The 12,492-nt window shown below is 34.4% G+C and overlaps 1 protein-coding gene across 1 annotated transcript in view; it reads left to right on the top strand.

The window, feature by feature from the left end:
- The window catches only part of METTL4 (methyltransferase 4, N6-adenosine), a 35,149-nt gene extending 29,031 nt beyond the window's left edge, over nucleotides 1-6,118 (top strand). Inside the window, exons 7-9 of the mRNA XM_063077326.1 lie at nucleotides 978-1,084; nucleotides 1,453-1,544; nucleotides 5,247-6,118. Of these exons, the coding sequence (XP_062933396.1) occupies nucleotides 978-1,084; nucleotides 1,453-1,544; nucleotides 5,247-5,392 (345 nt within the window). The 3' untranslated portion in view covers nucleotides 5,393-6,118. The remainder of the gene's footprint in view (nucleotides 1-977; nucleotides 1,085-1,452; nucleotides 1,545-5,246) is intronic.
- The last annotated feature ends 6,374 nt before the right edge of the window (nucleotides 6,119-12,492 follow it).

The following is a 12,492-nucleotide window of genomic DNA, read 5'->3' as shown; positions in this document are numbered from 1 at the left end:
TAGTTGGTCCTGAAGGAGATGAAAGGACTTTTTGGTTACTGATTTAGTGGCTTAGGTACCTTGATATATAGGGTCAAGGGTTCTATAGATAATAGATATGAATATTCTGACAGTGAAAAATATATATCCCCATGGTAAATTAATTTATATTGTTATTATAAGTTATATTTTGAGTTTGATTAGCTTACATGGGTCTTTGAGAGTCTGGTCATCCCAAGGTGAAATGACAAAATTGAATTTCTGAATTTATAATGCCGAGGGCTGGTCTCTGAATAGCTATTGACTGTCTTATCAACTACCCAGCTTCTTTCCTTATTAATTTTAGCTCTGATGGTATTTAATGACACTATTTCCTATAACTAAAGAAAATTTTTGATCTATTAAGTCACATTGCTGATAATCAATAAATGTTATTTGAATAAATTAATAAATTAATGATGACATGGTTTCAAGGAATACATTTTAATGAAAAGTAGAGATTGTTTATGTGCAAGATAATAATAAAATTATATTAAAATATATAGATAGTATAAATATAGTTTTTAAATCCTTATAGTTGCACTGTCCAGTATGGTAACTGCTAGCACATGTGGCTCTTCAGCTAGTGTGGCTAGTCCAAATTGAGATGCGCTGTTAAGTGTAAAATATACATGGGATTTCAAAAACATGGTACAAAAGAATGTAACATATCTCAATAACTTCTTTGAATTGATTACATATTGAAATGATATTATTTTAAATGTTAGATTAAATTAAATATATAATTAAAATAATTTTATTGCATTCTTTTTACTTTTTTTGATAGTTACTACTAGAAAATTTAAAATTGCACATGTGGCTTGCATTTGTGGCTCACATTATATTTTTTATTGAACAGCACTAGCCCGGAGGCTTAATAATTTTGGGAGTGGGGTGGGGGGTGGAAATTGTATAGTGAAGGGAAAAAATAACTCTTTTCTTTTGGCTCCTCCTATCAGATCACTAGTTCAGGAGAGTTTGTGTTCCCATTAGATTCTCCACACAAAAAACCTTACGAAGGTCTTATACTGGGGAGAGTTCAAGACAAAACTGCTTTACCGTTAAGGTAGGAAAAGTGACTTTTCAAAATTGTATAAATATATTAATTTTCAGGTTTTTAAAAATTATTGATACAATGATCATTGATTTTCCTTTATTTTTACGTTTTTGAAAATCTGAAAATGTCCTAGAGTAGAAAAGAGTGAACGGTATGCACGTGAAATTTTATGTTATCTTTTGTTCTAGCTAGTGTGTAATTATAATTATTGTAGTAAAAGAAATGTCTCAGTTCTTAAATTGTTGATTTTCTTTATTGGTTCTAAAATTTGTTTTAAAATCAGATACTATTTGAAAGGGGAAAAAATACAACTGTGGCTTATATATAAAAAATTGTTTTTTAAAGTATAGTTTACTTTTTCGCTCTATTTTAAATAGGAATGCAGATGTAGACGTGCTCCCCGTTCCAGACCACAGATTAATCGTCAGCGTGCCCTGTATCCTTCACTCACACAAGCCACCCCTTGCTGGTATGTTTTTATGAAACGGAATTATTGTGACTTTTGTCAAATTGAAAAAAGGATTGGATTTAGTATTTAAATGTTGTACAGATTTGGAAATTAAATCACATATGTGTTGTTTTAATTAATATTCTAAAATTTTATAGCAGAATTCATAGCAGAATTTATGAAATAGAGAAGAGATTAGTTTTCTGTTACCTTGGCTTTTCCTGTTACACCATTTTTTAGTTTGTTCTCCCATCCCTGGCCCTGACAGAATGAAGGCTGATGGGGCATCTGAGGGCGTAGTTCAGGGAGGGTCTTTATTTTGCTACCAGGGCTCTATTTCTTGCATGTTCTAAAACCAGGAGCTCAGAACAGTAGTCAGAGAGACAGTTAGACTTCCCTTGATATTTGGTAGAGGCTCTCAGTTTTGTTTTTTGAGAGGTAGTATTGCTTTTCTGAAATATTGGAAGGGTAATTGCTACAGCCTACAATTCTCCCTAGTCTGTTAGTGTAATGTTCTTCATCCAATGAAAGTGAGCTGCAAGGAATAGTGGAGAATTTGGCTTTGGAGACTGACCAATGTAAGTTTGAATCCTGGCTCTGGTACTTGGGCAAGTTACTTGAATCTTTTTCTACCTCCAAGTCCTCATTTAAAGAGAGAATAATCATATTCACTTTTTTAGAGTTCTGAGGATTGGTTATAATATATTTAAAATTCTGTAACATATAGTAGAAGCTCAGTAAATGCTAAATTTTTCAAGTCAGGGTTTATAAACATAGGAATGTAAGTCCTTGAGAGATACTGAATTTGATATTCAATGTTTACTTTTCAAAGAATATCTTCAGGAATACATGTTTCATTAATTTGGTGATTCCTGCTTAAAACAAAAAAAAACCAAAAACAAAACAAAAAACCCCAATAACTCTTTCAAGCTGCCGCTCAGGAAAACTACAAGCCCCTTATCATATTATTTTGTAGAAGATGGAATAGTTAATGAGCTATGTTGGAAAGTGAACACAGATTCCCTGGAAAATTTGTATTGCTAGCATTTAGGATTTCTGTTATCTTAAAGTGCTTATGAAGAAGAGTCTTTATAGTATTTCTTCATTTGACAAATATTCAAATGTCTACCTGATAATCCACTTTAGAGGGATTCTCAGTGAATAATCACCTTTGTACTCTGGACTGTCATAGACCCTTTAATGCATTAAATATAGGACTTAAATGAAAAGTGAGCTAGCATTGTTCTTTGAGATAGAAAGAAAAAAATTGTGTTTGGAAGCAGTTATGCCTGATGGTATATGTATATGTATTCCTCTTACTTGAATTTTCTTTCTCATTTGATGAGTAGTGAAGCTTAATTTAATGTTTGTCTCAGGCCTTAGTTTTTTACTTTTAAAAATCCAAAGGCTGCTCCCCTGACCACTTCTGTCTTTCCTCTCCTCTGCCCCCTTACTCCTGACTGTTCTCCTCTCCTCTTCACACTCCTCCTGTCTCCTCCCTCATCCCTCCCCTCTCTCCTCTAACTTCTCTCCTACTCTCCCCGTTCCCTCTCCCCTGTGGCCTTTCTCCTCTTCCTCCGATATCCAAAGGCTAAGAACTTCACCGTTTTTCATTCTCAGATGATAGTTAGCTATTTATCAATTCCTTTAAAATAGAATAAAATTATATTTTAAAGTTAGTTTCAGGACAAAGGTTTTTTAAACAGTGAATCACAATTAGTCTTGCCATAAAGTACTGCAGCTTGTATCTATGAGATGCAGTTATGCCTCATTCCCAGTAGAGAGCAGCAGAAACACATTTTAGAGCTGAAAACATTTAAGAACAAAAATTAGATGTTGGGGGGAAAATCTGAATGACTATCTGTAATTCTTATGTTTTGGTTAAGCAGTGATAAGCAAGAAATATTTGTATTACTTGTACATTGGCATTTATTTTTAAATTGATATTTAAAATTAGTACAAATAACACATTTCTATTAACCCTTATTTCTTTTGCCTTATTTTGAAATAAAACAAATGTGGTCAGCATTATAAAAACATTACTTTATTTTCTGTCTTGCTCAACTAGAAAGAAAAAAACTAGGCAAAAATATATTACATTGAGAAAGTAGGGTGGTAGTAAATGGGTTTAGGTGTTGTGTATTTTTCCATTCCAGGTACCTGGTTATTGTTTTCTGTTAGATTGTGAACTCTAATAAAACATGGATATTCTACTTCTTTTGTTAAGTCTCATAACACTGATTATAGTGGGTGCTCAGAATAGTAAATATTTTTTTTTTGACTGGCTGACTCTAAAGTTCCAAAATAGGAGTTCTAACATCTTTGTACCAAAAAACTGAACAAACTAAGCAAAAACAAACAAAACCTTGCTTCAATATAACCTTAGACCACATTGAAAGTGAGTTGAGGCTGGTAATGCACTGAATACATGGGGAGAAAATAGAAAAGTGATATAAGGTTATTGTCCTCTAAGACTTTGGGGAAATCTTTCTCTTTCAAGTTTAGTAGCATTTAATTATACACTTATGAAAGGACCAGAAGTCTTCATGCCAGCCTCTCCTAGAAGCTATCAAAGCTCAAATTTGAGTTCAGCTGAATTATAGACAATGAAAATTTTTACTACTTCTTTGATTTTTACTAAACAGGACCAGTAACTTTAGACAAATGAACAAGCATTTTGCTGTGAGAGCAATTGAAGAACATTATGAAACCTGAAATGTTTAATATATTGTCTTTTAAACTTTACCTGTATGAAGTATTCCTAAGGAATCCTTATCATTCCTAAAGGATTTCTTCAAGCTCAATCTTACATAGCAACTATCAGCTATATGTTCTATGTATTTACCTGTTCTAGCAGCTTTTCTCCTCTGAATTATTATTTATGTTTAATATAACTAACTAGCAACAAGATCAAGGTTAAATTGATTTAAATATTTGTCATCAAACTGAGCATGTGCTTTTAAAAATGCTTCTATGGTATTTTTTTCTTTCTCTTAGTGTAGATCATAGCTGTTTGGCCGACCATATGTATGAGGTACCTTTCCCCAACAAAAAATAATTTTTAATAGTTATTAATATATTGAATAAGGAGTACTTAACTGTGATAATAATATGGTGAAATTTAGGGTGAAGAAGGATTTATAACTTCGACATGAAAGAATGTTCTTAGTACTACCAAGTTACTGTTATAGTTATTTGTAAGTTATTTGTTCTGAATATTTCTGTCTTTATCCAATTCTTCATTTAATACTCTCTTATTAAAGTATATGTTGTGAAGAGACATATTTTATCTTAGTTTTTTAAGTGTGTTTTCTTTGTATTGCTCCTATAGAGTTCTTTTTCATGCATGGATTATATTTATTAAAAAATAAATTAAGTTTATTTTTAAAATCTCAGGAGATATGTCAGCAGTATTGGAAAACTGAAAAGTCATCTGTGTGGGTGTTAATATCCTCATTTCTCATCTGCAAATAAAAACGAATGAATTAGGACTACTGAAAGTTCTGATGGTATTGTTCCCAATCTCAAGAGCACTTATTTCAAATGGCTTACTAACTATAAATAGTAAAAAGCCTGTGATAAAATTCTTGAGATTAATTTGCTGTCTTTTTTTTAGAAAATGTAATATCCTTTCTTTTCTACTCTTCTAAAAGGAAATCAATTCCTTTCTTAATAATAATTTTTGTGTTTTTTTTCTTCTTCTTTTTTTTTTGTTTTGGACAGAGGTTCTAAAAGACTACATCAAGCCAGATGGGGAATGTTTGGAATTGTTTGCTCGAAATTTACAGCCAGGTTGGACTAGTTGGGGCAATGAAGTCCTCAAATTTCAGCACGTGGATTATTTTCTTGCTCTGGAGTCTGGAAGATGACTATGGTCTTAATTAAAGCAGTGGTTTCTTCAGTGTTTCCTCACCCCTTCTTTCTTCATTCTAACTCATTTTTCCTTTTATTATCAGCCAGTATGCTTAGAAATGTAAATAGGAGTTGGTTTTTCACTAAAGTGACCAGAGTGATTAGGCTTCATGTAATTTTGAGGTGAACTTTACTTTGTACTAATATTCCATGTTATTCTAGACTCTCTACGAATAAAGAGGTAAGCAGTTAGAAAGATGGCAAGACTATGCTATTGAAACAGTTCAGGAAGCATACATGGGACGCGGACCAGAGATCATAATCCTGCCTATGGATGTGATTTGTTTGGCCCAGATGGTGGTATAAAAAAAAATTTTGAACCATTATTCTAAAACCTCTGGAAATTTCACATAAAAGTCCAGATTTCTGCTTCTCTTTAAACATCAGATGCTCTGGCTACACTGAACCCTGTGTTCTTTCCTGACATCAGTCTGCAGGACATAAGTGGTAGTAGCTCACTTGGGCAGGTCCATGCTCATTCCAGTTTACTGCAGTGCCACTTCCTCTGTGTTTCCTCTGTGTGGCTCACTTATACTTGTGTCACCTACTTGGCCCCTGTATGACATGAATTTGCAACCTCTGGTATACTGTTACGTTCTAGAAAAAGTATCCAAAAGACCTGCTAGGTACTGCATTAGTATATTGGGTTTATGCAACATTTTTGGAGGGTTTTAAATTGCATTCAGTGTCACTTTTCAAGCATTTCTTAATTTTGCTTATGTTTCTATAAGAAAGTTAAAAGGTACTTGTTATAAAAAATGTCAGAAAGTAAACAATATTTGTGATTGTGAAAAAAGTATTTTATATTTACAGGTTTTCTACAAGTAAATATTTGTCTACTAAGTAAAATATTTTGATCTAAATGATTCTTTGAAAAGCATGCTGATGTGTTATATATTACTTTTTTTTAAATCGAGGAATTTTCACGTAATAAAATTCTCCGATTTTCATTGTAAAGTGAGATTTGAAAACATATACAGTTGTCTATCTACCACTATAATCATGTTATAGAACATTTTCTTCACCCCGCAAACTTCTCATGTGTCCCTTTGCAGTCAGTCCCTTCCTCCCATCCTTGGCCCCTGGCAGACAATGATTTGCTTTCTGTCATTAGTTTTGCTTTTTTAGAATTTCATATAAGTAAAATCATACAATGTGTAATCTATTGTGTCTGACTTCTTTCACTTGGCGTATTGAGAAAAGCATTTATACTATTTATAGATTATCTACAGATATTTATCTACTAGGTAAAATGTTAGACTGAAATGATTCTTTGACAAGCTTGCCAACTTGTTTACTGATTTTGTCAAAGAAAAATATGTTACTTTTGAAGTTTGTTCATCCTTTGAGTGTGTGAGTATAGTATCAGAAACTTAATTTTGTGTTTATGGAGGTATTCTAACTTGTTATTTAAAAAGAAAAAGGTATTAAACTTGAAACAAGCTTCTCAGAATCCCATTTGAAATTCTTTTTAGCTTCCTGCAGTATTTATAGATTTTGTTTTTTTCTTTTCTTTTATGGTTTTTCTTTTTTTTTTCCTAGTGGGCAGAGTATAGGAAGCTTTATTCATTGCTACCCAATTTAAGTTCATCATCTATTTGTTGCTGAAACTTTCCCCAAAGTTGGTATGATCAGACTTTTGGGGGTCAATCTAGTAAAGTGGATTCCACAGGTCATCAGTTGCATCTCTTGGGCTACTAATAAAGTTGAATTTCTTTTCAACTATATATTCTCTATTTGCATTTCCTCACCTGGGAAATGTCTGCTTATTCTTTATTTTTTAAGATTAAATTTATTTTAATTGACACATTGTAATTCTCCATAATTATGGGGTATAATCTGATGGTTTGATACATATATATGTTGTATAATATTCAGGTGAGGATAGTTAGTGTATTCATCACCTCATGCATTTATAATTTCTTTGTGGAGAGAACATTCAAAAACCTCTCTTCTAGCATAACAAATACATAAATGTTAACCATCATCACTCTACTGTGAATAGAAAACCAGAAGTTATTTTTCCTTATCTAATTGAGATTTTGTACCTATTGTCCAACCTCTCCCTGTTTTTCCTTCCCCTCTCCCCTCCTAGTCTCTGGTAACCACTTTCTACTCTTTGGCTCTATAATATCAACCTTTTTTTTTTTTTTTTTAAGATTCACATATAATTGAGATCATGTCGTGTTTGTCTTTGTGTGTCTGGCTCACTTCACTTAACATAATGTCTGCAGGTCCATCCATGTTGCCACAAATGACAGGACTGGATTTTTGTTTTATGGCTGAGTAGTATTTTATTGTGTATATACCATGTTTAAAAAAATTTTTTTATTAGCATATTCATTATTACGAATTGTAATCATTCTTTATACCCCTTACCCGACCAATCCCTCCCCAACCCCCCTCTCTCCCCCCTCTTCCATCTCTAGTATCCTTAGGTTTGTTCTCTCCTTATGAGAGTTCAATGTATTATTATGGTCTTTTTTTTCTTTCTTTCTTTCTTTCTTGGAACCCAGTTAAGAGTGAGGATATGCATACCCCACTTTTTTTTAAAGCCATTAGTTCGTTGTTGGACACTTAGGTTGATTCCATATATTGGTTGCTTCCACAGTGTAAATAGTACTGCGATAAACATGGTAGTGCGGATATATCTTCCACGTACTGATTTTTTTCCTTTGGTAATATATCCAGTAGTGGAATTATCCAGAATATGTGGTAGTTCTGTTTTTAAATATTCTGATGAACTTCCATACTGTTTTCTGTAATGGCTGTACTAACTTACACTCCCACCAATAGTGTGCAAGTGTTCCCTTTTCTCCAGCACTTGTTTTCTTTTGTTTTTATAGATTTTATATAGTTTGTGGAAATATTTTATTCTCACCAAATTTTGGGGCTTTTATTTTTGCATCATAAATACTAGTACTGAAAGAGAAAAAGAGAATTGAGTCTGGGACTCAAGTGGCAGAAGTTCTTAGCTCTGCTCTCAAGTTGTACAACCTCTGGGCCTTGTTTGTAACACTAGTTTAATTACTGGGCTCCTTTTTGAACAATGGATGATTCTGCAAAATATAATAACACATCTTGTGAGAACAAAAATGAAGGAGTATGAACACTGAATTTTGACTTTATTACTCCTGGTCTAGCTACCTGACCTGATGAGCTTAAATATTATAAGGTGCTTTCATTCAGAGATTTATACATTACCTTTATAACTTGTAAGAATATTGTGGGTTTTTTCTGTCATATTCTTTTTACAGGTTTAAGGTCTTGTAGAATGCTTGATAATAATATTGGGGCAAAGGGATGGAGCTAACATTTGTCGAATAGTATGTGTTACTCTGTGCTATGCTTTTTACATATTTTATTGCATTTAATCCTTCCACAGCCCTGAGAGATAGATGCTATCTTTATTTAATAGTTGAGAAAACTGAAGCCAAGGAGACCATTTTGTCTGTAACACATAGAAAGTATTTAAAGTAGGATTAGCATGCATAGTTCTCTGACTCTAAATCCCATGTTGTGTTCTGTATAAGAACATGGAGAACTGAGCAAATGACTAGGGATTTCTAAAGGGACATCCATTATATTTTAGCTTTCCCCTTCTAGCTCTCAAGTTGTTATGAGGATTAAATGAGTTAATTCATATAAGGCACTTAGAACAGTGCTTGGAATATTTTAATCACTCAATAAATGTGAGGACCCCTCACATAATTTTCAATTTCAGATCAAAAAGGTTCTTTATCATATCTGGACTCTAATTCAGGGAATTCACTGGAAGTTAAATGTTAGCTTCATCTCTGTGCCCCAGCATTACTAAGCTGTCCATGGAGTTTTTCTTTCTAAACATCTTTTTTCTTAATCTGTTTTTGGGATCAGATTTCCTAACTTGCACCTGATTTCATACATGAGAAAGCTATTAAATCTTTCTTTTTTTCCATTGTGGTTCTGCCTAAAAACAAATAAAAACAAAGGCCAGGTGCGGCTCTGGACTTCAGATCTTGATTGCCTACTGTCGTAGTGACCTCTGAGCTGTATAGCTACTCTACATTACCTTTTGTTGACTTCATTGCTGGTTAATTGGTGGCCTTTCTGATGTTTCTTCTGTATTCAGAGACTTCAGGCCCATGCCACATTAATTTTGGTTCAAGATAAATATGTTGCACTTTGCTGCAGGTGTTAGGAACTTGATCTATATGTGCTTCCCAAGGGATTTTCCAGTTGATAAGGCACAAACCAAGTGAATAAGGCCTGTTTCTTCAGATGGTCTGAAAGGCACCAGTGGGAATAAGTTTCTCCTCCTGGATGCTAACATTTGAGGGAGGTCAGCATCACCATGGGCCAGTGGTCTTGGAGGAGGACATAATATAGAGAGGCTAGTCCATGACCCTGGGGAGATAAGTCTGTGTTTAGGTCTGGGTCTGGCTTTAGTTACTGCCTTTGCTCTGTCTTTGCTGTAGGCTCTACCTACCTTGTCCTGTTCTAGTCCTCCAAATACTGTGACTCAATCTCATTCTTATAAGAACATCCTAGGCCTCCAAGTGTTACCTTTTCAGGCTTACTACCCTAGAGACACATATCCTTAGGGAATTTTTATGTATCCAGCTTCAGGCAGATATTGGGTTTTCCACTGATGTGATTCAGGGGAGGATTGTAATTGCTTCCAGGGACCTTCCCTTCTCTGAAGATGCTGCCTGATTCACCTCATTTGACACACGTCATGTGCCACTGGCCTCCTGCACCCTGGAACACACCACAGCACTGTTGGCACAGTTCTCTGGTTACGGAGTTCTTTTACTTCAATTATCTTACTTTATTTTTAAAGCAATCTTATGAAATTGTGGATATAATGAGGGAATAGGTTCATAGAAGCTAGCTGATAGGGCTAATAACTAAGACTCGGACTCTATTCTAGTCCCTAAATTAAGGCACTTTATGTTGTACCATGTTTGCTAATGAACCTGAGATCTTAAATAATAGACCCATCAGATTCTAATGGTAATGAGGGATCATTGTGTGGCCTGGAACAAATTTAGAATGGTTTATATAAAATCACTCAAACATACCTCTCTCAATATACCATGTCATCAATATTGGGTTATTAACACAGTACTTTTTGTTAGAGATTTTAATGACATTAGTTCAACTGTTAGGCCAAGTGCAACTCAGGATCACTCAGAATCTGATGGGCTACTAAACCCTTTGACATAAGCCATTAACACCTTTACCGTGCAGTGGTACTTGTTCACATTTTAAGGAAGCTCTTCTGCAAAATATTCACCTGGACTTGAGGCTATTCAGGTGGTTAGAAAGAGGAGGTTAAGTAAGGATAGGCACAAATGATTTATGGTGATCTGTTATCAGTGTTTAGATGTATGGACCAACCAGAACTCCATAGAGGATCTTAATTAAATTCATGGCCTTATTGACCAGTCTGCTCCAGCTTGAAAGCAAGTCAAAGCTACCATAATAACTCCAGAACCAGCCTTTTCCCCTTAAATATTCTTAGACCTCCTGGGGCTTCCGTGAACTTGAATAGAACCTCTTGGACTTTTCCAATATCAATCTAAATCCCTGGAACCATATAAAAACAAATTAACTTCTAGGAGTGGAGAGCATAAGGAAATCCATTAATTCATCCACCTTTTTAGAGTAGACATTGGCCTAATTATCAGATAACTGTGACAGTAGAATAACTTTGGATGACAGATAAGGCAAGTGAATGGTCTTTTGCAGTATTAAAATTGTTTTTAGTCAGTATCATTAAGGAGATAATATGGTGCCCAGCCTGCTTATTAACTGCTCCCAACACTGTCCACATACATGTTGAATGTTAATCAAACTGAGCTATTTGCTGTTACATGATTAAGGCCTCTCTGCTTTTGCTCATGGTACTTCCTCTGCCAGGAAAAAACTAGCTAGACTTTGGGATCAGCTGGGTCTACATATTAAGTCTGGACATTTAGCTTCTGAATGATTTTGAGCAATTACTTAAACTGTATTGTCTTGAGTTTCCTTTTCTGAGGAATAAGAAGGTTAATCTTAGGACCTTGTAAAATTTTTAAGAGAATGAAGTGAATGAAGGTGCCTAGCAAAGGGCCTGGTACCCAGAAGGTATTCAATATATGCTTATTTCTTTCTATTTACAGTCTTACTGGCAACACCTGTTATGATCTATTAAAAACATTTTTTTTTTGTTTTTAGCTAATTTTGTACTTACAGAAAAGTTGCAAAAATAGTATAGTTTCCAGATATCTCTCATCTTTGTAACCTCTGTGATAGCTTTTACCACTTTATAGTCAGAGTTAATCATTCTTAGATTGAGCATTTTGCATGCTTCTTGTAGAACACTTATCAAGTTACGTTTCTCATACCATTGAAGGGTAGCAGAATATGACACTCCAAAATATGCCACATTGGCGTGAGGATTATTTTGAGCTGAAGGCAGTTGAAAAGAAGCAGATACAAGAAAAAAACTCTGCAATCTCTCCCCATTTGCCTATAAGCAGGATGTAAGTTTACAAAGGTTCCCCCTCCTCCCCGCTCTACCAGGAAGGACAAAAGCTAATCAGCAGACTGAGAAGACTCTAGACCCTTAGCTTGGAGATGGCGCCAGAGGAATCTACATAATAAACCACTAACTAGTCTTTCTCTACCATTAGTTTCCATTTATTTGCCTTCCTACAATTTGCTGCTCTGTGAGACCTAAGTTCCTTTTCCTTTGTCTTTTACTTCTCTAAAAATGTATTCTTTGTTGAAGATGCTATGTAAGCCAGAGTTCTAAACAATTTCTTTGAGAATTACTCATTCTCCGGGTATCTCCCATGTGTACGAGTGTACTTCAAAATGTTCATGGAAAGGTTTGTATTATCTTTTAATTCTATTTTTCCGTGAACTTTTGGAAGTACTCTCATATGTGAGATATACATGTTAATAAACTTCTGTTGGTTTTTCTCTTGTTAATTTATCTTTTGTTACAGGGTCACCAGCCAAGAACTTAGAAAGGTAGAGAGAAAATTATTTTTTCCTCCCCTACATCAACCTACCTGGAACTGCCAAA

Source organism: Cynocephalus volans, chromosome 13, assembly GCF_027409185.1.
Source record: "Cynocephalus volans isolate mCynVol1 chromosome 13, mCynVol1.pri, whole genome shotgun sequence".
Classification (NCBI taxonomy): domain Eukaryota; kingdom Metazoa; phylum Chordata; class Mammalia; order Dermoptera; family Cynocephalidae; genus Cynocephalus; species Cynocephalus volans.
This window is presented reverse-complemented; position numbering and strand designations above follow the sequence as displayed.